This window comes from Natator depressus, chromosome 12 (assembly GCF_965152275.1).
Source record: "Natator depressus isolate rNatDep1 chromosome 12, rNatDep2.hap1, whole genome shotgun sequence".
NCBI classification, from domain to species: domain Eukaryota; kingdom Metazoa; phylum Chordata; order Testudines; family Cheloniidae; genus Natator; species Natator depressus.
The window spans coordinates 11,541,077-11,565,359 of record NC_134245.1 but is presented as its reverse complement, the minus strand read 5'-3'; the positions used below and the strand labels follow the sequence as shown (position 1 = coordinate 11,565,359).

The 24,283-nt window shown below is 48.1% G+C and overlaps 3 protein-coding genes across 3 annotated transcripts in view; 2 read left to right on the top strand and 1 right to left on the bottom strand.

Moving 5' to 3' along the window:
• The window catches only part of LOC141996820 (galanin receptor type 1-like), a 32,351-nt gene extending 23,414 nt beyond the window's left edge, over window positions 1-8,937 (top strand). Inside the window, exon 3 of the mRNA XM_074969117.1 lies at window positions 8,491-8,937. Coding sequence (XP_074825218.1) covers window positions 8,491-8,808 — 318 coding nt within the window. The 3' untranslated portion in view covers window positions 8,809-8,937. The remainder of the gene's footprint in view (window positions 1-8,490) is intronic.
• Window positions 8,938-9,865: 928 nt separating this feature from the next.
• Window positions 9,866-16,313, bottom strand: DDX28 (DEAD-box helicase 28). The gene has a single exon (XM_074968587.1). The coding sequence runs from the start codon at window positions 16,293-16,295 to the stop codon at window positions 14,622-14,624; it is 1,674 nt and encodes a 557-aa protein (XP_074824688.1). The 5' UTR covers window positions 16,296-16,313; the 3' UTR covers window positions 9,866-14,621.
• A 35-nt stretch (window positions 16,314-16,348) lies between these two features.
• The window catches only part of DUS2 (dihydrouridine synthase 2), a 55,266-nt gene continuing 47,331 nt past the window's right edge, over window positions 16,349-24,283 (top strand). Inside the window, exons 1-2 of the mRNA XM_074968588.1 lie at window positions 16,349-16,489; window positions 23,105-23,247. Of these exons, the coding sequence (XP_074824689.1) occupies window positions 16,396-16,489; window positions 23,105-23,247 (237 nt within the window). The 5' untranslated portion in view covers window positions 16,349-16,395. The remainder of the gene's footprint in view (window positions 16,490-23,104; window positions 23,248-24,283) is intronic.

Sequence of the window (24,283 nt, the reverse complement as noted above, 5' to 3'; positions counted from 1 at the left end):
GTATTGTTGACCAATATGCTGCTTGCTCTCACTAAGATGTCACGAGTGGCAGTGAAGTTATTCCTTAAACTACAAAGGCAGGAGGAGTTCGACATTGATCTCGCCACATGTAGTAGCTACGACACGAGATTGCTTGTGCATTCATGGAGATGCTGACCACAGTGGAACGCTGCTTTTGGGCTCGGGAAACAAGCACTGAGTGGTGGGATCACATCGTCATGCATGTCTGGGATGATGAGCAGTGGCTGCAGAACTTTTGGATGAGGAAAGCCACATTCATGGGACTGTGTGAAGAGCTTGCCCCAGCCCTGCGGCGCAAGGACACGAGAATGAGAGCCCTGTCATTGAAGAATTACATGGCAATTGCACTGTGAAAGCTGGCTACTCCAGACTGCTACCGATTGGTCGCTGACCAGTTCAGACTGGGAAAGGCGACTGTTGGACTCATATTGATGGAAGTGTGCAGGGCCATTAATTGCATCCTGCTCCGAAAGACCGTGACTCTGGGCAACATGGGTGACATTGTGGATGGCTTTGCACAAATGGGCTTCCATAACTGCGGAGGGGCGATAGATGGCATGCATATTCCAATGCTGGCACCAGACCACCGACTGCATTAATCGGAAGGGGTATTTCTCTATGGTTCTCCAGGCACTTGTGGATCACCATGGCCGTTTCACAGACATTAACGCAGGCTGGTCCAGAAAGGTGCATGACATGCATCTTTGGAACACTGGCCTGTTCAGGAAGCTGCAAGCAGGGACTTTCTTCCTGGACCAGAAGATCACCATAGGGGAAGCTGATATGCCCACTGTGAGCCTGGGAGACCCTGCCTACCCCTTAATGCCTTGGCTTATGAAGCCATACACAGGGCACCTTGACAGCAGCAAGGAGCAGTTCAACAACAGGCTGAGAAAGTGCAGAATGACTGTGGAGTGTGCTTTTGGCCATTTAAAGGCCTGCTGGTTCTGCCTATATGGGAGACTGGACCTGGCCGATGACAATATTCCTATGCTTATAGCCGTGTGCTGTATGCTCCATAATATTTGTGAAGGGAAGGGTGAAAGCTTCACTCAAGGCTGGACTGCAGACGCTCAGCGCCTGGAGGCTGAATTTGAACATCCAGAGACCAGGGCTATTAGAGGGGTGCAGCGTGGGGCCATAAGGATCAGGGATGCCTTGAGGCAGCACCCATGGAGGTGGGGTCGCTCTAATACAGAGTATTTCAGTGGAGTTTAAAGGTCTGGCTCCTTTTTGCCTCCTCAAATATTTCTATTTAAAGATTTCAAATAATGGCAGGAACATAATAAGCCTCTGCCAATTTCACGTGAAATACTAGAGATTATAGTGATGCTGCTCCAGTGCGCTGAGGAACCGCTAGATATACTAGTACAAGTGGCGTCATTTAATCAGTTCACTAGAAAATTATTTTCCTAGAAAGGGGATAATTACGTGTAATCCACTTGAACACATAATAAGGATCTGTGTTAACAAAGAACAGTGAAACTGGATATTGAAGTTGCATCAGGCCAGTGCATTAAATATTATCAAGCCAAAATGAAGGCTTGGGTTTACCTGACCTGGCTTTTTAACCAGCATTGTTTTGCTGCTACATCATTTTTTGTGCTCTTATGAAAACTCAATGTCTGTCTGTATATAAACAATGTCGCATAAAGTATTAAGGTGGTTTAAAAAGTGTAAATAATTATAGAATACTAAAATTATGCGTTTGGAGGGGAAGATGCCCTCCATTTCCCTTTATGGGTTAAAAAAATTGGTTACTTTAACTTAATTTAGACAGCATGTGGTAGAAGGACTGTGATGCTTTGGGGGTTCACCCAGACTGGCTTGGGGTTCTGTCACCGCCTGCCCTGTAACCCTGGGTGCTGTGCAGCTTTGGCTCAGAGCCCTGACACCAGCAGCCTGCTCACAGCATCCTCACACTGACTTCCACCACCTTGGCTATTCCTTGCAGGGTGACACCAACAACCCTTCCTGTCCCAAGCCACCCCAAAACGGTCTCCCCTGCAGTGTCCATGCCCAAGAAGTTAAGTTTGCTTCCTCCAAAGTGACAGCACACATCAGCCTGTTAACATAGGACTTGAGTACCCAGAAAGATAATAGAGAAAATAATTAAGCGATTTGCAAACACCTAGAAGATAGTACGGTGATAAGTAACAGTCAGCATAGATTTGTCAAAAAGAAATTATGTCAAACCAACCTAATAGTTTTGGGTTTTTTACAGGGTAACAAGCCTTGTAGATAGAAGAGAAGTGGTCAGTGTGGTATATCTTGACTCTAGTAAGGCTTTTTAAACCATCTTGCATGACCTTCCCATAAACAGACTAGGGAGATATAGGCTAGATCAGTGTTTCTCAAATGCAGCCACCATGGCTGCATGCAGCCACCGGGGCTTTTCTTGCGGCCACAGCCTCCTGGTTGGTGATGGGGGAGAAATTGGGGCTGCAAGGTGGATTTGGCTCTGCCCCCCCCTTGAGCCACTAATGTAGGAGGCGGTGGGGCTCAGGCTTCCTGCCTCAGCCCTGGTGTGGCAAGCAGCAGGCTCTGGCCACACGGTGGCAGGCTCTGGCCAGGAGCTCCGACCATGGGGCTTTGGCTACACAGCAGTGTGCTCCATCCCCCGGCCACTGGCCTTCAGGCTCACACACACCCACCCTTATTGCCCCTGGCCCCCGCTGCCACCCTTGGCCCCTCACCCATCCATCCCCTTTCCCCCACTGTCTTCCTTCCCACCTCCCATCCAACACTTAATTTGTCCCCCAGCTTGCCAGGGCTAAGTAAGTCTGCTATGAAAAGTGATATTTGTGTAGTTGTTAATATCACTTTTCACTGCCTCCCAGCTAGCTAGCTAGCCTCTGCTGTGAAAAGTGATATTAACAAACATACAAATATCACTTTTCACAGAAGCAAACTTACTAGCTAGCAAGTCTACAAAAAACAAACAAACCCCACAACCAAAAAAGCAAAAGAAACAACAACAAAAAGACAAGAACACGCAAAGCACCTTATTTGTGTTTCTATTCTGTTTAGGGCCAGTAAAGAATGGAGACAACTTTGTTATTACTGAGATTGCAAAAACACCCCTATATAAATTACTGTAATTGGACATTTGTTTTCCCTAAAGTTAATTAACTATTTTAGGAAAAAATTGTCAAAGCGTCCACCAGTGAGAGTTGGTGGCTGCACTCTGAGGCCACCAAAAATTTTGTTGTGAGAACACCTGGCCTAGATGGAGCTACTGCAAGGTGGGTGCATAACTGGTTGGAAAATGGTCTGCAGAGACTAGTTAGCAGTAGTTCACAGTCAAGCTGGAAGGGGACAGAAAATGGGGTCCCATAGGGATCAGTCCTGGGTCCAGCTCTGTTCAATATCTTTATCAATGATTTAGATAATGGCATACAAAAAAAGTTTGTGGATGATACCAAGCTGGGAGAAGTTGTAAATGCTTTGGAGGATAGGATTAAAACTCAAAATGACCTGGAGAAACTGGAGAAATGGTCTGAAGTACATAGGATGAAACTCAATAAAGGACAAATGCAACGTACTTCACTTAGGAAGGAACAATCAATTGCATACATACAAAATGGGAAATGACTGCTTAGGAAGGAGTACTGCAGGAAGGGATCCAAGGGTTATAGTGACTCACTATAGGCTAAATATAAGTCAACAGTGTAACACTGTTTAAAAAAAAAAAAAAGCCGCAAACATAATTCTGGGATGTATTAGCAGGAGTTTTGTAAGCAAGACACCAGATGTAACTCTTCCACTCTACTCCACACTGATAAGGTTCTGTCCAGTTCTGGGCTCCACATTTCAGGAAAGATGTGGACAAATTGGAGAAAGTCCAGAGAAAAGCAACAAAAATTATTAAAGGTCTAGAAAACATGAACTATGAGGAAAGATTGAGAAAATTGCGTTTGTTATGCTGAAAAAGAGAAGGGGAACGACCGGATAAATTTTCAAGTACATAAAAGGTTGTTACAAGACCGAGTGAAAAATTGTTCTTGTTAACCTCTCAGGATAGGACAAAAAACAATAGGCGTAAATTACAGCAAGGGAGGTTTAGGTTAGCCATTAGGAAAAACTTAACTGTCAGGGTGGTTAAGCATTGGAACAAATTGCCCAGAGCAGCATCTCTCAAATTGGGGTCTGCGAGGGTACTCCAGGGGGTGTGCCAGCCCCGCTGATCAACTCCTCTTCCTCCCCAGTTACAACAAAACAAAACATGCTTTCTAGAGACTAAAACTTAACTTCAGCAAGTTACAATCTTTGTCTAAACAGTTGCTCGCTTATAGTCAGTTCCAGTTACTCTCTGGTTTTCTGGCCAAGAGGATCCACTTTTCATGAGCTCAAAGGGCACTGCTATCCCTTTGTTCCCTAGGTGATGGATGCCAAAATAGCCTTTTCTTTCTGCTTATATTTCACAGTCTGTCTGTTTCATGAGACAGGAAGGCTTCCTGGGGGTGTAGGCCCTATCCCCTCTTGTGATCATTAAGTGGTCTTCCTCCCCGTTCTTTAACTTGATGGCTTTGTTTACCTTCTATATAGATGTACTTTTCACCATTCTCTGAGGTATTACCTGGTTCAATTTACACTGAAAACACAGGGAAACAGGAGAAATGCACTCCTTTGCCTAGGACAGGCTGGGATTATACGCTGCTTGCAAAATACCTATTAAGAACATATTTCCAGCACACATCTATAATTCTTTATATACTACCCATACATACATCACTCAATAACATTAATGATCAGGGTGTTATCAGTATAGGACACCTTTTAGATACAGATTATAACAACAGTGTGTGGGGGGCAATGAATGAGTCAGGCCTAATGTGTCCTCTGCAGTTCGCACTGCAGAGCTCCCTGGGTCGCAAGGGCAAAAACCACACTCCTATATTTCTGCAAGTGTGAAATACTTGTGGCTATGTTCTCACCACTGGTTGATGCAGTAGTGCAGCAATGACTGGAACAGATAACTGAAGATGGACATCATTGTGATCAATTTCTCAAACACCACTGCCCCTCCTATTTTTTTTTGAAGACTCCTGAGGCCAGATTGACTGGCTCTGCGTAAGGGCTAATGGTAGGGAAAACACAAAGAGATCTCCCAATTCTCTGTACCCCTATACAGGAGTTGGCCATAACGTGGCTAGGGAGCAAAAAGCCTTCTGTTCCTTGCTAGCGTTCTCCGTTTGTGCTTACCTCAGGATGCCAATAAGAGGGAAATGTGCCCCCCCAGTCTGTCACCATCCCCATGCTCTGCTCCCTTTGCATAAGTCTGAGGAGCAGGGCTCCCTGCCTGTGGAACTCCAGGCTAAGAACTGGATGTGAAGAGATCAGGGTGTCATTCTCCTTCCAGTGGACCCCTTGAAGTCTGTGGGTACAGAGAATCCCCAGTAGTTTCAAAACCTTCTGGTGGAAAATTGTTTCCATTGACAAACTTCCCAAGTGAACGGATAGAGACTTGAGAGGGGTCTCTGTGCAGGGAAAAAGGGCTAGTAACTTTTTAAAATGTAAGCTTAGGCATCTATTGATGTGTTCCCCCTCTGCTTTCCAGAACAGTTCCATAGTGACGTTAAATTCAAAAGTTAACCAACTAAATTAGGCTCCTGGTTCTGAACATTCGATTGAAATTAAAGAGCAGTACAATTTTAACTCCTCCCCCTTATTCATGTATTTTTGCTGCAAAATGGCAAAACAGGTAGCCTTAAATCACTAAACACCTCTCTTTGTGTCATTAATCACCTACTTATCAAACTCAGGTTTTCTAGAAAAACTCTACCTCAGTCCAAGAGGTAAGGACGTAATGGTCCCTTCTGGTCTTAAATGCTATAAAATTACAGTACAGCAGATAACTACAGTAAATTTTTTAGAGCATACAGCATTGTAAAATTCAAAAGCTTAGTAGAATATTTGACGGTTCTCAGGGTAGCCAGGACTCTGAATCACCTTGTTACCGCCCTTCTCCAGCAGCAGGCAGGCTTGCTTGTGCTTAAGTGGGGGTCAGCTGCCCGTGGAGGCTTGGAGCTCCGGGGACGGGGACAGGCACAGGCGGTAGGGGTACCCCGCAGCTCCCTGTGGCAGGAGACAGCTCCTGACCACCGCAGGCTGAAGACATGGAGTTCGCTGGAAGTCATGGATTCCGTGACTTCTGCAACCTCCATGACTAAACTGTAGCCTTAATTATTAACAATATTGCGTGATGTATGTATGGTTAGTGCATAAAGAGTTACATAAGTGTCCTGAAAATATGTTCCTTAAATATAGTCAGACTAAGCACTCTAAGTAGAGCGTATAAACAGGTTTGTGCTAGACAAAAAAAAGTGGATTCACCAGTCTACCGGGTCAAGCTTTGTAAGCCAGAGACAACGAAAACACATTTGCATCTAAGGTAAACAAAGTAATCACATCAGTAGGACAAGCTGGTTTTCAAGAAGATAGCATGGCCTCTGCACATCAGCATGGGAGAATTTTATCTGGTGACACACTTTAAAAGAATACATTTGAAAGGTTTACTGGACTATTAGAAGGGAAGAGAACCCCTCAGTTATCCATCACTTAAGGGGCAAGAGGCCAGCTCTCCTGGAATCCTTTAGCCAGGGTGCAGTGAAGATGCTGAGAATTGGTTGTAGATGAGAAACTGCCTGAGACCAGGATTGTAAACTGCTAAGTTTTAGACCCTAGAAAGCATATTTTTACTTTTGTTTTGTTTGTAACCATGTTTCTTTTTCTCTTGGTTAGTATCACTTAATGTATGATACCGTGAGCTAGTGAGGAAATATCTCCTTCTGCCCTGTCTTATTTGTAATTCAGAATAACCAACTTATTATCCATATCTTGTTTTCAGTGAGCTCAAGGATATTTCAAAGTTTTGGGGAGAAATGGCTTACTGTACAGATCATTGCAGGCTGACATACCATATGAACTGCTATACTGGAACAGACCAATTCTCCTTGAAATCTAGTATTCTGTCTCTGACAGTGGCTTAAAGTAGATGTGTTTCTAGGAAGGCACCTTGTATGTTTTCTTGCATTTGTATGTAATAACCTGCCCATTAGGGCAGTAGGTTTCTTCCTAAGTTTATGTGGTTGGCTTATTTTATGATACAGGTTTGTATCACTTCAATTTTGATGCTACATAATGTAACTGCTACAACTTACATAAAAGTCTCATCCTCTCAATCCTGCTAGGCCTTTGGCCTCTCACGTGGCAGTAGTATGCATTGTGCAAATTATGTCTTCTCAAGTCTTAATTTCTTGTTAATTTCATTGGATGTTCATTGCCTCCGAACAGCATGGGTGATGATCCTGCCAGATTTCACAGTAATTACTTAACACTTTTACAGCACCTTCACTGACACAGATCTTAAAACACTTCAGTAAGTTTATCCTGTGTCTCTGGAGTATTATTTCAACTTTTATAGACTGGTTCCTCGTGTTATAGTTAAGTGACTGGCCTAAGACTGCATGGGAAGTTTGTGGCAGAACTGAAAACAGAACCTCTGTTACCCAAGTCCAAGTGTGTTTGGGCTAGACGACCATCCTCCCTGTTTAAGGCTTTGTCTTCAATTCAAGTTTTTTTTTTTTTATTTACAGGGAAAAAAAAAAAACACACAAGTGATAGAATTTTACAGTGAGCTAAGTGGAGACAACGCACTGGAAGGGTTTACCTTGAGGTAGCTAAACAAGGTCAGCACCGTACCTCCTTCTGGGCTTGACCTCATCTAGTTTACATGGCAGTAAAATACAAGTGCCTTGTCTTCTGTTTCCACAGAGGGCTAGCTAACACACAGTAATTATCAGCTGGTGCTAAAAAAACAAAAGCTCTTTTCCTGTCAGTGAGCCTTTACAAGTAGGAATGAAGATCCTGACAACTTATTTAGGAGGCAACCTGAAAGCATGAAGAAAGATGCGAGGGTGGTGGTCTATCAGGTTGCATTCTTCCTTCTGAGAATATATTGAACCAGAGTTCCAGCAGTGTATTAAGGGTTATGGTGGCTTGAATTTCTTTCAGAGAATAAAAAAAATCCAAGGTCCTGACCTAAAGTAATTAAATCTCATTATTTAACCTGGGTCTGTTGGTCCACCTCAATTCCATTCCACCTATCCAAAATAGTGTTCCTGTGTTTCATTACACAGCTGCTGCATTTCAGTGATGGGTGAAGTGGTCCACTGCATACAGTACCTATTAGTAAGCACTTCAGAGAGCTTTGAAAGGCAGGCACTATAGATCTGCATAGTGGTAACATTAATGCTCTGCAGAGTTCAAAGAAAAGCATGAAACAGAACTAAATGTGGTATTGTTTTTAGCATTTTGAAAGCATAGGATTTGTCCTACTGGATTTGATCACTGGTCCAGCAGTGGCCTGGGCTGCAGGCAAGGGGGAAAAGAAACCTTATAATTCATACACAAAACAGATCATCTCTAGCACTGGCTGTATCTAACACGTGGCTTTGTCTTTTCCAGACAGCGCAGACAGTGCTACTTGTGGTTGCTGTATTCTTGATTTCCTGGCTGCCACACCACATTATCACCATGTGGGCAGAGTTTGGTCAGTTCCCCCTGAACAACATCTCCTTCACTTTTCGCATCATCTCTCACTGCTTAGCCTATGGGAACTCTTGCATTAACCCCATCATCTATGCTTTCCTCTCGGAGAACTTCCGCAAGGCCTGCCGGCAAGTCTTCACCTGCAAGTTCCTCCTGCGGCCAACTCCTGCTGAGAAGCTTGTGAGAATACGCCTGGAGAACTTTTCTACCACCCACTCAACGACTAATGTGTGACCTGGGCATAAAAAATAAATGCATTTCAGTAGAATGTACTGGAAAAACAGAGAAGATGGGGAGGGGGAGGACCCCACTTTTACAGATATGATTCTGGAGCAGAGTGCCTCAAGAGTGATTCATTCATCATGTCAATGGAATCATGAGCCATTCCTTAATGCAGCTGTTAGCATACTTCACACAGGAACAGCTGCTGCTAACCACTAGATTCTATATAGCAGAAGTGCTCAAACACACCACACAACCTCCTAAATACTTCCAGATTCACACAAAGAGGCTGAGGCATAAGTTTAGATGGGAGGTGGAGTTTTATATCTGATAAGAAAATAATTCAGTTCTGTGTCCTGCAAAGAGCAGTCAAGCTGAATACAAACTGGGATGTGGTTTATTAATGATAAAGTATTGGGAGAGATGGCTTGAAATAGTTAGGAAAATGTCTTGTTGCAAAGTCTCTAATGCTACTGTTGTATCTTAAATCACATCTGGATGTCAGTGTTTCTAGTGTATGTGAGCTGCATTTATTTTTAATTAATTTGCTGAGACTGGGTCTCCCTTCTTCATGACAGGTTTTCCTAGCCCTCTTTGACAGAGTAAAAGAAGCTTAGTGCATTCATGTAACTGACTAGAGTCACAATTTATGTCTCAGAGGTCTGAATATTTATATTTGTCTACTCTGTATCACCTTGTATATTTCCTGGTTTGAATGTTAGTACCAGTTACATTCAGGAAAACATCATCAATCATTGTCTCTAATGCTGGTCTGTTTAGGACCAGCGAGGGGGAGACAGCGAGATTTAAAACTAAAACTCTTAAGAGTATATTGTTAAGTGTCAGTGTCTTTCTGTTCAAAGGTATTGTTTACACAAGGTTTTGTTTGTACACATACTGTGAGCCTACCTTGCCAAAGCATCAACTGTACCACAGCAACCATCATTCTGAGGCCTTTGAACTGAGCATTATTGCTGTATAAAGCTGGTGTTTGTAAATATACAAAGTGCCATGCTAGTTCATTTTTTACATTGTATGGCTGAATATTTTATTTTTTCCACTGTTACGTAATTTGAAAACATTGCATTAAACATTGTGTTTTGCAATTCAGATTGAGCAGTGTTGAAGTGACCCAACAGAAGGGGGGGGACTTGCAAGCTGCTCAAGGGACTTAAAATAAAATCCTTTTCACAAAACATTACAACCACCTTTATTAAGGTTTTATGTATGGTTTTCAAAGGGTTAATAAATGGTTTATTGATTAACCAATGTACCAAACAGGTTGCTTATAACCACGTATAAAAGCTTCTACTGCTATAATCATCTGTAACATATACCAATGTCTGCAGCATGGTTATAATACCTGTCAATCACTTAACCCTTTACCACTTTATAGTTTATACCTTAATATGTGAGCAAAACATAGTTCATAAATTTACTGGGATCTTAAGACCACACCAAAAAACTAAGGCTCTCTTCACTGTCCCTCATCATAACCTGAGGGCAGAATTATCTTGTCTGATCCACATAGTGGATACCTTATTAAATTTCTTCGCTCATTTCCCTTGAAGAACTCTTGATATCAAGGAAATGTGTGTAATGAGGAAGAAAGAGCATTATTGAGTAGTTCCAGCATGGGACTGGAAGTCAAGAGTCAAAACTCATGTAACTGAAAGAGTCAATTTCCCCTGTAACATGGGGATGCTATCTACCTCCATATTGGCTGGTGGGAGCTTAAACTGGTTAACTACAAGATGTACTATACACAACCAAGATTTGCAACAGTGAAGAATGATGAATTTTGTCCTGAGAACTTAATTCCACAAAGAGACGTTTAGTCCATCGTGTACAATAGCTAAATAATGGGAAGAAGATTCAAACTCTGGTCTCAAAAATCCAAAACAAAAGCCTTTACTAAAAGTAAAAAGTCTGCTCCATCTGCTCAGCTGGTAGACATAGCCATTAAACCTAAGGACGACAACACATTCCATTAGACTGGTGCCAACTGAATATAGAAGCTAATGAAGTAAGCTGCTACAATATAGCTTTGTCCCTTGTCTTGTATTAGATCAAAGACATTTAAACACCACATGCATTTCAGGCTCCCTTTCTCAGTGAACCTCTGACAATGGCCTGGAATAGAGATTCAGGCTCTAATTAAGCGTCAGCATTTTGCCTTCAGAGACATGTAGTTGCCCAAACAAAAATATACAGCCTCCCTCTTTAGCATCAGACAGTCTTGTAATCTTTTAATGGAGCACAAAACACTGGAAACAGGAATCTGAAAAGGAGAAGAAGTTTGAAACCAAATAATAGAATCAAAGGCCAGAAGGGACCTCCAGATCATCTAATCTGATCTCCTGTGTATCAGAGACTACCAACACCTTCTAGCATTCGCACACCACGCCAGCAACAAAAATTAGATCACGGTTAATTACACCCCTAAGACGACTAAACTATTATGTACCACAGGCAGAGAACAGGTGGGACTGAGGAGCGCCAATGCTGGAGGCATTGCAGTAACAAGGGATTAAGTGAGAGAGACCCAGATGATCCTGACAAGCAACCCACACACCACCCTGTAGAAGAAGGTGGAAAACACCCCACAGGTCACTGCCAATCTCACCTGAAGGAAAAATTACTTCCCAACTCCACAGATGGTGATCAATTAGCAGCCAGCTAAGCATCTGAGAGAGTGAATGCTCACTACCACCTCAGCACACCAGCACACCCCATCTAGTGTCCCACTGCCAGCTGTGGCCATCTGATGCTTCAGAGAATGGAGATAACTCCAGCACATATGCTACAGGGCTTCAGCCAATCACCTGAGATTTTAGGATCAGACATAAACCAGAAGAAACCCTCAGGGCTGCCTCCCACCATCACAAGCCACCTTATCATACGATCCCACTCAAATTTGTCCAGCTCTCTCAAAACTAGTTAAGTTGTTTGCCCCAACTCCTCTGAGCAGGCTATTCCAGAATCTCACTCTGATGGTTAGAAACCTTCTAATTTCCAGGCTGAATTTGTTCCTGGCCAGTTTATACCTATCTGTCCTTTGCTGTCATTTAGCTTAAAAAGTTCTTCACTGCCTCTGAGGTTTATCGCCCCCTCCCCCGCAATGTATTATAGAGACCAATTATATCCCCCCAGCCTTCTTTTTGCTAGACCAAACAAGCCAAGCTCTTTCCAGTCTCCTCTTATAAGACAGGCCTTCCATCCCCCTGATCATGACAAGTAGCCCTTCTCTGCACTTGTTCCAGTTTGAATTCATATTTCTTGAACATGGGTGACCAGAATCGTACACAGTATTCAAATGACCAGTAACTTATATAACAGCATTAATACTTTCCTAGAAATGCCTTGCATGATACATCCTAGGATCACATTTACCTATTAAGGTCCATCTGTAGCTCACGAAAGCTTATGCTCAAATAAATTTGTTAGTCTCCAAGGTGCCACAAGTCCTCCTTTTCTTCATCCCATTTCTATTACTCCAGTCTTCAAGGTCATTCAGTTCCTCCTCTATAATATTCTGATTCTCTTCTGTATTGACAATGCCTCAACACACTCCTACTTTTTGTACCAAGATCACTAATGAAAACATTAAATAAGACTGGCCTTAAGACTAATCCTTGAGGAATTCCACTGGTGACTTCCCTCCAGTTCAACAGTTCACCTTTCAGCACAATCCACTCCCTTCTGCCCATTAGCCAGTTTCTTACCCACCTTATCATTTGTTTATTAATCCCCATCTTCTCTAATGTAACTAATTTCCCACGTGATACCACAACAAATGCTTTATTGAAGTCCAACTATATTAACTGCATTTCCAATTGCATTTCCCTGATCTGAAAAAACATTAAAATTGATTGGGGTGCCCTATTTGTCTTAGAGAACCACATTAATTATTATTATTACTACAGACTGCAATGCGAAACACAGAATTACAGGCTCTCTTTACATAGCGTGACTGTAATGGGGTCGCATTCATCTCTCACGAACGTTCCGTGTGCCTGCATTCACTTTCTTAAGTTTGTGGTGGGTCTTTGGTGACTTAGCCCGTTGGCCGAGTCTCACACTTTGTATGTGAAATAAAAACTCCTTCCGGGGAAACAGTCCAACTGGGGGCTCTCAACCTTTCAGGAGTCTGATTTGTATTCTGTACCCGCCAAGTTTCACTTCACTTAAACTACTTGCTTACAAAATCAGACATAAAAATACAAAAAAGTGTCACAATACTATTACTGAAAAACTGCTTACTGTCATTTTTACCATAGAATTATAAAATAAATTGGAAAATAAATATTGTACTTACATTTCAGTATATCAAACAGTATAAACAAGTAATTGTATGAAATTTTAGTTTGTACTGACTTTGCTAGTGCATTTTATGTAGCCTGTTGTAAAACTAGGCAAATATCTAGATGAGTTGATGTACCCCCTGGAAGATCTCTGTGTACCCCAGTTGAGAACCACTGCTTTAAGGCTCTCTCTCTGGACGCAATGTCCTCGCCTTCTCTGGGCCTTTCAGGCTCCAGCTCTCCTGCTGGGCCTCTAAAAGAGTTCATTTCCCCATATGGGATGCATCAAAGTCAAAGCCACTTTCCTAGTGGCTTCGGGGAGGGGGGGAAGCCCATTCTCTACTCGATCCCAGCTCAGCCCAGAGATCCTAAAGATAGCACCTGTCTGCCATGCCCCTTTAACTAAGATGCATTGCTGCTATGATTCCCCGGGCCATTTCCTCACAGCCCAGGATGTTCTTCACCCTTACCTCAGATCCCAGCCACCAGTCCAGAGCTCCTTTAACCAGCCAGACACAACATCTATGCTCCTCCAACTCCAGCAAGGAACTAATCTCACACTGGCCCTGCAGCTCATCTTATACTAGACTGCTGGGCCCTGATTGGCGGCCCCTGCAGCCCCTTTCTGATTGGCTGTTTCCCACACAACCGCTCTAAGTAGCTTGGAGGACTCTCTCCATAGCCCTTCTCTGGGGTGAGGTGTGGCAGGGTCATGAGGCCTCGAGCAGGGGGCATTAGGGCCTGGTCCACCGTGCCAAAGTGACCATACATCCCGTTTTTGCCAGGACAGTCCCATTTTTAAGCTCTGTCCCGGACATCATGCCATTTTTGGTAAATCTGGGCATTTGTCCCATTTGCTCTTACCCCACGGGGGCGCAGAGGACTGTTTGGGCAAGTGCAAATGGGACAAATGTCCAGCTTGGGGAAAAAAAAAGTTTTAACGGCCCCTCTGGCCAGTAGCGACACAAGCCCTCTTGGGCCAGCAGCCCCTGCAGGGCTGGCCTGAGCCACCTGGTGTTGCCACTGCCTCTCTGAAGAAATCAATTGTTATTTCTGCTTTTAAGTAAGTTGCATCTAATAATCACTGCCTACTTGAGGGAATATTGTGATTATGCACCAATACCTTATCCTGTACTATGTTCAAGACTATAATAAATCAACTAATAGGTAATATCTTCAAGTCATGCCTAATTTAAATTGAAATGAAAATTACAAGATTTCAGGAACTGATCAAATGCAATGCAGCCCTTACTAAACAGAGGAAACATTTAGCATTTATTTATTAGTTGTGGGGTTTGTTACATCTGTTTAGATTTAAAAAAGCATGAAGTAGCAGTTCATACTGATATGCATCAGTGCACCTGCCAGTAACTAACCAGGCAGAAGTGGTAACTTTAACACTTTTGTTATGTTGTTTCTTCACCCATATCCTCATTTTGACTCACAAAACTAAGTTTAGCTGATTTAGCCTTCAATAGACATCATTATCAGCACCCTAAATCCAATCTGAACATTAGCATTTCATTGTTCGTCAGCCTGAGTCAGGTCTGTTTTAGGCAAAGGCTCCTTAATGGCAGTCTCCATCCCAGGGAGACTGGTCCTTCTCCGGGCTGCAGTCTCTATCTTCCGCACCAGATCAACATCCCAACGATGGGTCACAAAACTAACCACAGTCCCAGGCACCGTGCTGCCTACACGCCCAACCCGCCCTACCCGATGGAGATAGTCTTGCAACGTGGATGGGAAGTCATAGTTGACTACAAGCTCCACACGGCTGGTATCCAGTCCACGGGAAGCTAAGTCTGTGCAAATGAGGACATCCCTTTGTCCCTTCTGGAAGATGGTGAAAATGCCGGCTCTCATAGCTGCAGGCATCTGTCCCTGGAGCCTCAGGTGCTTGATTTTGTGATCATCTAGGATGTAGCCGAGCCAGTTGACGGTGCTGGCATTGTTACAGAAGACAAGAAGGGCTCCGCTAGAGGGGCCCTGGTCTTTGATGAGCTGCAGTAGCTCAGATGACTTGTCGCTGCCTTTGAGGCGGATGAATTTCTGCTTGACATGGGGCAGGAGGTGGTGCAAGTTCTGGCTGGTGAGAGTGGTAAAGCGGCCCAGATCGGTGACCTTGCTCAGCAACTGACCTAGCCCTTCAGGGAAGGTGGCTCCGACGATCACTAGCTGGGTTTTGATGTCCCACTGGTCGGCCACCTCCTTGGGGCTGTGGGCGATAGGGGCTTGCATGAGCACCTCCTCCACCAGATCCAGGAAAGAGGAGTCCAGCAGCGTGTCAGCCTCATCCAGCACCAGACAGCACAGCCGCTCCAGCCTCACCATCCGCTTCCGCAGCGCCTTGCACAGGGCCCCAGGCGTGGACACCAGCAAGTCGGCATCGGGGTCCGAGCGGAGCTGGTTTTTCACGCTGGCCATGCCCCGGCCCCCGCCAATCTCCCGCACCCGCAGTCCCAGGGAACGGCCCAGGGAGGAGGCCACGCTGCGCACCTGCTCCGCCAGCTCCCGGGAGGGCAGCAGCACCAGGCTGCGAGGGGAGGGCGGCCAGGCCGGGCCCAGCGCGGGCCGAGACAGGAGTTTCTGGAACAGCGGGAGGAGATAGGCCAGGGTCTTGCCGCTGCCCGTCTCGGCGGCGCACAGCGCGTTCCCCCCGCGCAGCAGGGCGGGGATGGCGCGGCGCTGCACGGCCGTGGGCTGGGTGACGGAGAGGGACCGCAGGGCGGACACCAGCGCCGGCCCCAGCCCCAGCGCCTGGAAGGAGGCGCCCCCTCCCGCGGCTCGGGGAGGCTGCGGGGCCAGGGCCGGCGCCTGCTCCTGGGAGCGCTCCAGCTGGAAGTAGTCCCCGCAGGCACGCCGGTGCTTCCAGCCCGCCGAGACCAGGAGCGGCCGCTCCCAGCGCCCCAGCGTCAGGCAGCGGGGCTGGCTCAGCTGCGGCCGCCGGCTCCGCAGCAGCAGCTTCCCCGCCCGGGTCGGAACCACCGGCCCCTCCCGGCCCCGCCTGCGCGGCTCCCGAGCCAGCCGCAGCTGCAAGGCCCGGGGGATCCGCACCACGTTCTCCGGGGGCCGCGGGCCGCCGCCCTGCGCCCAGCGCACCAGGAGGAGCCGCGCGGCGGAAATCCTGCCCGCGCCCAGCGCCAGCGCCAGCTCCCCGGGGGCCGCCATCAGCCGCCCGGCCTTGCTCAGCGCCATCCCGGGCGGCTACCGCGGCCTTGCGCGAGAAGCACCCACGTGGGGAGGCGAAGGGGCGCCCCCTGATGACGTGCGATACGAGGGCCGGGAGGGGAGGCGCATGCGCAGCGGGAGCCGGTGCAGGCTCGGCGGGGGGTTGCGGCCGTGCAGCGCGAGGGCGAGCGAGGTGCCGCCGGCCAGGCTCGGTTCGGCAGGTGAGCGGAGCTGGCGAGGCCTGGCTAGGGGCGGCGTTAGCCGGGCGGCTCCAGTGTGTGTGGGGCGCCCTGCCCTGGCGGGCTGGTTCTCCGCGATGGGGATGCGCGCCCGCTCCCTCCCCCGGCCCTCAGGGCCGGCCCTGGGGCTCCCCCCCCCCATAGCTGCCCCATGCCCTGCTCCACCGTCCCCAGGCTCCCCAGCCCCCCCCCCCGCGGCCGGCCCGGGGGTCCCCTTCCTTCCCCGGCCGCCCCCCCCCCTTCGCGGCCGGCCCGGGGGTCCCCTTCCTTCCCCGGCCGCCCCCCCCCCTTCGCGGCCGGCCCGGGGGTCCCCTTCCTTCCCCGGCCGCCCCCCCCCCTTCGCGGCCGGCCCGGGGGTCCCCTTCCTTCCCCGGCCGCCCCCCCCCCTTCGCGGCCGGCCCGGGGGTCCCCTTCCTTCCCCGGCCGCCCCCCCCCTTCGCGGCCGGCCCGGGGGTCCCCTTCCTTCCCCGGCCGCCCCCCCCCCCCTTCGCGGCCGGCCCGGGGGTCCCCTTCCTTCCCCGGCCGCCCCCCCCCCCTTCGCGGCCGGCCCGGGGGTCCCCTTCCTTCCCCGGCCGCCCCCCCCCCCTTCGCGGCCGGCCCGGGGGTCCCCTTCCTTCCCCGGCCGCCCCCCCCCCCTTCGCGGCCGGCCCGGGGGTCCCCTTCCTTCCCCGGCCGGCCCCTCTCCCCCTTCGCGGCCGGCCCGGGGGTCCCCTTCCTTCCCCGGCCGGCCCCTCTCCCCCTTCGCGGCCGGCCCGGGGGTCCCCTTCCTTCCCCGGCCGGCCCCCCTCCCCCTTCGCGGCCGGCCCGGGGGTCCCCTTCCTTCCCCGGCCGGCCCCCCTCCCCCTTCGCGGCCGGCCCGGGGGTCCCCTTCCTTCCCCGGCCGGCCCCCCTCCCCCTTCGCGGCCGGCCCGGGGGTCCCCTTCCTTCCCCGGCCGGCCCCCCTCCCCCTTCGCGGCCGGCCCGGGGGTCCCCTTCCTTCCCCGGCCGGCCCCCCTCCCCCTTCGCGGCCGGCCCGGGGGTCCCCTTCCTTCCCCGGCCGGCCCCCCTCCCCCTTCGCGGCCGGCCCGGGGGTCCCCTTCCTTCCCCGGCCGGCCCCCCTCCCCCTTCGCGGCCGGCCCGGGGGTCCCCTTCCTTCCCCGGCCGGCCCCCCTCCCCCTTCGCGGCCGGCCCGGGGGTCCCCTTCCTTCCCCGGCCGGCCCCCCTCCCCCTTCGCGGCCGGCCCGGGGGTCCCCTTCCTTCCCCGGCCGGCCCCCCTCCCCCTTCGCGGCCGGCCCGGGGGTCCCCTTCCTTCCCCGGCCGGCCCCCCTCCCCCTTCGCGGCCGGCCCGGGGGTCCCCTTCCTTCCCCGGCCGGCCCCCCTCCCCCTTCGCGGCCGGCCCGGGGGTCCCCTTCCTTCCCCGGCCGGCCCCCCTCCCCCTTCGCGGCCGGCCCGGGGGTCCCCTTCCTTCCCCGGCCGGCCCCCCTCCCCCTTCGCGGCCGGCCCGGGGGTCCCCTTCCCTCTCCTGCTCCAGGTCCTTCCCCATAGGCCCCCATTCTCATAGCCCCTTGTGCCTACACACACACACCCCTGTCCCCAGGCTCACCCATGGCAGGCTCTGTGCCCTCACAGTGCTCCCGCTCCCCTCCCTCCTCCAGGTCCGGCTCCTCCCTCCCAGGTCCAACCCCTCCCTGCGGCTGCCCCAGTGCCCCTTCCCCCCCTTTATTGCCATGGCCACCTCCCTGTCATATCCCCCTGGGCTTTTAACATCCTCACAAATCCTTACAGTTGCTACAACCTCTCCTTCCTCCGGCCTGCCGGGCTGTTACCCCCATCTCCATGGCTGCTTCAGTGGCTCCCGTTTCTCCCCATTTTTATAACTGCTCCAGTGTCTGCTTCTCTCACTCCCCAATCCCTGGTCTCCTTAGTCCAGGGGTGCTCAGATTGTCAGTACAAAAGATGCAGGCCCTTGAGCACCATCCTGGGACCAATCCCTTGGCAGGAATCCTTGTTATTGGGTGGGAGCCAGTACTGAGAAGACTGAGCTGCCCCCAGGGCACCATGGTGATAGTTTGTAGAGAGAGAGATTACAGTGGTGCCTAGCATGTGCCAGGCACTTTCCAGTCACTCCCTGCCTCGTGCAGTGAGAAAATTTTTTGTCTCTTCCACTGCACTAATGGCTTCTTTCTCCACCCCCAGATCTTGCTGTATCCGCTTCTAACTAGGAGGCTTAGTAGTCACCTCTAACTAGTAGATATCTGCCCAATTTTTAAACCATAGGGTTGTGTTCTTCAGATACATGCGCAGATGGTAAGCGTTAATAATGCTAATGGGTGTTGCATGTATTGACAGAACTCTTATTGACTTATCTGGTAGCAGAAGCAGATCCCTTGTTTGTAATTAAAATTGGTTGGAAATAAGAAAGTGATCTGGTCAATAGGGGCCTCATGCACCGCCCATGGAAGTCAATGGAAAGACTCATTGACTTAGCGGGCTTTCAATCAGGTCCTGAGAGAGTAGCAAAGTATGCTACAAAATATCTGAAGGCAAATCATTATTAAAGGTGATGAAGACAGCTGCAACAACCTCTCCCAGTTTTTATTCGAGGACACTGGCTCCTGGCATACTTGCAACTTTAAAAGTTAGATCATGTGCAGATGTTATATTACACATTACAGGTTGTTTCTAATTAGCCAGTTCACCTAGATAGTTTAAACTATATATGAAAGGAGTGCCTTATTCAAATATGCTGTTTTCCTGTTTAGTCCAAACTCTAGTTGCCTACTTTAGATCAGTCTTAAGTATACGCTGACCCAGTAGGCAAAGAGGAAAAACTATCCCCCAGACCTCTTACCATGAATTGTCATCTTGCATTTGTTGCTTCTTTTGTGGTGAGGAACTGCTTGAGAATGTAGATTCTGGGTGCTCTGATTCTTTAGGCTATTTACTCAGGTTCTGCTAATGTGTCAGCTTTTGCCTCTGACTGACTTAAAATTAACTGATCAGTTGTGTGAAAAATTGACTTTACACCCACAAGGCAGAGGAAACCCTGATGAAGAGGGACTCTCACAACAATGAGATCCAAAGATGAAACGCAACGGCAGGAAAATGTCAGGGGGAATGCTAGGATAGATCAGTCTGTTGTACCAGAGAGCCTCAGCCCCCTTCACCCAAAACTCCCCTCCGAGCCTTCCAAACACCCATCCCACCGAGCACCACCCAGCATTAGGGATGCCTTGGCCGGTGGCTCATACCCTGCACTGGGCTCAGCTGCTAGTCCCGGCTGAGCTGGGGGTGGGAAAGGAGCACAGTTCCCCTGCAGGGAGTTGCTGGGACTGGGTCAGACCCACCCCCATAAACCTTCCCTGGCTGCAGGAAATGCTGCACCTCATCTCCCGTTTCCTGCGCCCATCACTGCTTAGCCACGGGGGAGCTGCTCTCCTGTCCGCCCAAGCCCTCCGCACCCAGACTCCCCCACTGAGCGCTCCAGACCTCCCCTGCTGATCCCCATTGCCCTCCAATACCCAGACCCCCTGCTGAGCCCTAACCACATTCGTCTGGATGCCCTGCATAGTCCCATTGCCCCTGCACCCAGAACCCTACCATCAAGCCCTTGTGCATCCAAATCCTTCCTGCACCCGGACCCTCCACTGAGCCACTTGCACTCAGATTTCCCCATACACAACCCTCTTATCCCACACCTGGAACCACACCACTCCCCCCCACACACACACACACACTAAGCCCCTCCACACTTGGATCCTGCTGGGCTGAGCTGCCTGCCCACACCTGGTGCTCCTGGCACAGAGGGACAGAGCCCTGGGATGTGCCTCACCACCAGGGGTGAGGGGTGATCTCCCACCTCTGTGAAGTCAGTGGCCTGTTTCTCACTGCTGTGCTGGAGCCTCCACATTTATTTATTGACAAATAAAATTTGCAAATTTTTGCAGAATTTTAAAGTAGTGTGCACAGAATTTTTAGTTTTTTGGCACATAATTCCCTCAGGAGTAGTATGTAGCTGACTCCAGCTACTGTAACAGCTTGTTGTGAAAGGGGACACAAGCAAGATGAGGCTGCAGAGCTTGAACTCCACAGCTTCTGTTGCACCCAGCATCACGTAGGAAGCATAGTGCAGCTGCTGAAGAATTGGTGTGATGTGATCTCCATAGCTGATGTCTAATGGATGCTTTCTACATCAGCTGAAAGTGACCTTGAAGTATAGCCCTAGCAGAAGAGTGTTGCAGTTCTCCAGTCTAGAAGTCTCAAAGGCGTGGACTGTTTATTCACATAAATTCCACACCACTTCTTTTAGTCAGATAAACTGAGTTCTACTGTGTATATCAAATAGACAAACTAAATTGAAATAACATTATTAAGGTTGCAAAGTGAAGCACTCAGAAGTAAGGAAATGCTGGAATTAAGGTTGTCTGTGTAACTTTAATTCACCCCTCTCTTGTGCATATTAATTGTGATAGTCTTTAATTACATGTTCACATGGTATTTTTTCCATAAAATTCCTACCTCATTTAATGCACATAATGGATGGTACTCACTTGGCAGCTATTCAGTATTTTGTTTTTTCATTGTTCACTATTGCCCGTGCCTAATTTATTGCACATTACACCAATCCTTCTATGAAGACAGAATTAATAATTCCTTCATGGGTTTTTCGATGGTACCTGATCACTATAATGTTTGTGAAGCACTCAGACGCTAATGAATTTATTTTCACAGGAGATGTGTGAAATGAGAGGTTATTATATCCCCATTTTATGGATGTGGGGACGGAGATTAAGATCAAAAGCATCCATAAATTGCCTAGGACTGAGTTTTACAGAGTCAGTAACGTTATGTAGGACTCTGTGTTCACAGCTCCAATTGACTTCAGTTGTAATTGTAAGTAATCATCACTTTTGCAAATCACATGCCGAAGTCTCAAGTCAAGTATCCAGAAAATAAGCAACACATAATTAGTGACCATCTTTGAAAGGTTTGATTTAAATGAGTTGCCTAGCATCACATAGGGACTCTGGCAGAGAGAATCCAGTTCACCAGGGCAGCATTCAACTGCCTTAACTATGAGACCATCCTTTCTTTTCCTGCAAGCCCCTGTTCAGTTAGTATACACCTTCCAGATTCTGCAACAAATGAAGCAGGGGTCCTACAGACAACGGTCTCCTTCATTACACACCCCTGATTCATCCACAGAGCAAGTCTATCCTGTACACTGAATGAGGGAGGAATGCTTTGGAAAAAATAGTATGTAATTAAAGTTTGTATCATAATGCATACGCTCAAAGGAGTCAAAGTAAGGTTTCTCAGGCAACCTTAATTCTGGCAATTCCTAAATCTTGAGAGCTTGACTTTGCAACGATAATGTTTTCATCTAGTGTTTTTGATTTCTGTATAATTTCGTAGGCTATAAAAAACTAAACTGCAAAAGCACAAATTCCATCCTGTGACATCTTATCAACCCCTACATGGATCATCAGTAGAGTTAGACCCTTTAATTCTACCGTACACACCTCTGATAGTTGATTGTAATTCTGTATGTGTACTAGCAGTAGAGAAAAATGAGACGCTTTGTCAGAGGGTTTCACAAGTATTTGGTGACAGCAGAGGAATGGTTAGACTCAAGCAGAAATCTTTGGTTCCATTGCAGGCTGTGGAAGGGAACGTGCTGCAATGGGCACGGACCCTTCTGCTCATGCCATCCAAGCTTTATCCCTTTTGCCTTGTTCCCTCCACCCTGTCCCTGTCCTGTTCTCCTCACACAGCCACTTCCATGCTCCACTTCTCCAGCTTCTCTAGCCAGTCTGTTTGCCCAGACATTCCAAACTCTTCCTCCACCTTGTCTCCTGTCTTCTTACCCAGCCAGTCTCAGTTCCTCCCTCCTGCAGCTCCTTGTCCATTCTGTTTTTCCCATCCTCCTCCTGGTGTCCAGCTGACTCCTCTCTGCCACCATGCCTCATCAACAATAACTGTGTGCTCCTAGACAAAAGATGTACACCACTGCATGGAAGGGACTCCTCTCTATGAGTGTGCAAGCTGCTTGCACACACTAGCGTGACCAAGGACAGCTGCTGGTGAGCCTGGTGCCCACTGGAAGCAGTAAAGCCATGCTGGAGGAGCTGACCGGGCTGGGTGCTGGCTCCTGTGAGCGGCATCCCGACATGCTGCTGCAGTTCCTGGTAGAGCCCTGCATCTCCACGGACATCCACTTTATATGCACAGATATCCTGGTCGGCAGATATAATTTTGTATCTGCACAGGACTCTAGTTATAAGTACACAGTAGTACTTATAAGGCTGGGAGTGAAGGCCCACCTGTATTTCTGTTAGATGGTTGGCTTATAAAACAGTCTACTTTGCTCCTTAGCAGTCAAATGCAGGGATTCCTGAAGAAACTCATTTGAGAAAATGTGAGGTTAATCCCTTTAGCTAGATCCATTTTCTATCAAAATGAAAAAGCAAGCGGACAACTTTTTTTACTAATAAATAAATAGTAGGTTTAAAAAAACAAGAACGTGAATTTTGATGGCAGTGGGGTAAGGAAATCTTGATTCTACATGTACACTGGCAGAGAGAATGTTTCCCTCATTTGTTTTGCTTTCTGTTTCAGAGCATACAACAAAAGGAATGACTGTGAACACTCCAGCACTCTGTTTCAGAAGCAAGAAAATTCTGGCTCCCATGGTGCGGGTTGGAACATTACCCATGCGTCTTTTGGCTTTGGATTTTGGTGCTGATATTGTATACTGTGAGGTATGAAGGCTAAGGAGATGGGGGAGGCTCTGTTTTCTTATGATATGACAGTTTTATGAACAATATTGGTTTCTCAGTAGTCATATCCTCATGAATGTTAAAGGGATTAGCATTGTTACTGAATGGTCTTCAAACTTTCATGTGTAGCCTTTTATTTTATTTAAAGTGAATTTTGTAATGTGGTATTACACCACCGTGGGTTTGGCTCTGGTGGCTACAGTTTCAAGCTTAACGTAGTGAAAGTCACCTCTGCTATTTGCTTCAGATTTAGCTTCTCTAGGAACACATAAGGACCAAGGATAGTGACCACTCATACATTTACAAGTATAAGTCTGTTTTATATATTTTATTAAAGTTACAATTAAAGTTATGATTACGCATATATATATATAAATAAAAATTCTGTAAAGACCTTTGCACAAGTTACAAGTATAGTTATACTCACATCCTAAACAATATTCTTATGGTCTGGTGGCTGCCTTGCCAATTGATCACTAGTAGAGGGATGGTTCCTGCTAGAGTTTTCCATAGGAAGCTCAATTTTTCTAATCTGGGCTAACATTTTACAGGCCTCAGCCTGTAGGCCTTGCATTTCAACCCTACTTACTTAGGGTATGTCTACACTAGGAAATTAGGTCGAATTTATAGAAGTCGGTTTTGTAGAAAGCATTTTTATACAGTCGATTGTGTGTGTCCCCATACAAATGCTCTAAGTGCATTTAGTCGGCGGAGTGCGTCCACAGTATCAATGCAACCGTCGACTTCCGGAGCATTGCACTGTGGGTAACTGTCCCACAGTTCCCGCAGTCTCCTCCGCCCATTTGAATTCTGGGTAGAAATCCCAGTGCCTGATGGGGCAAAAACATTGTCATGGGTGGTTCTGGGTACATATCGTCAGGCCGCCCCCCTTCCCTCCCTCCCTCGGTGAAAGCAACGGCAGACAATCGTTTCGGGCCTTTTTCCATCGCAGATACCATAGCACTGGGAACATGGAGCGCGCTCAGATCACTGTGGCAATTATGAGCACTATAATCAC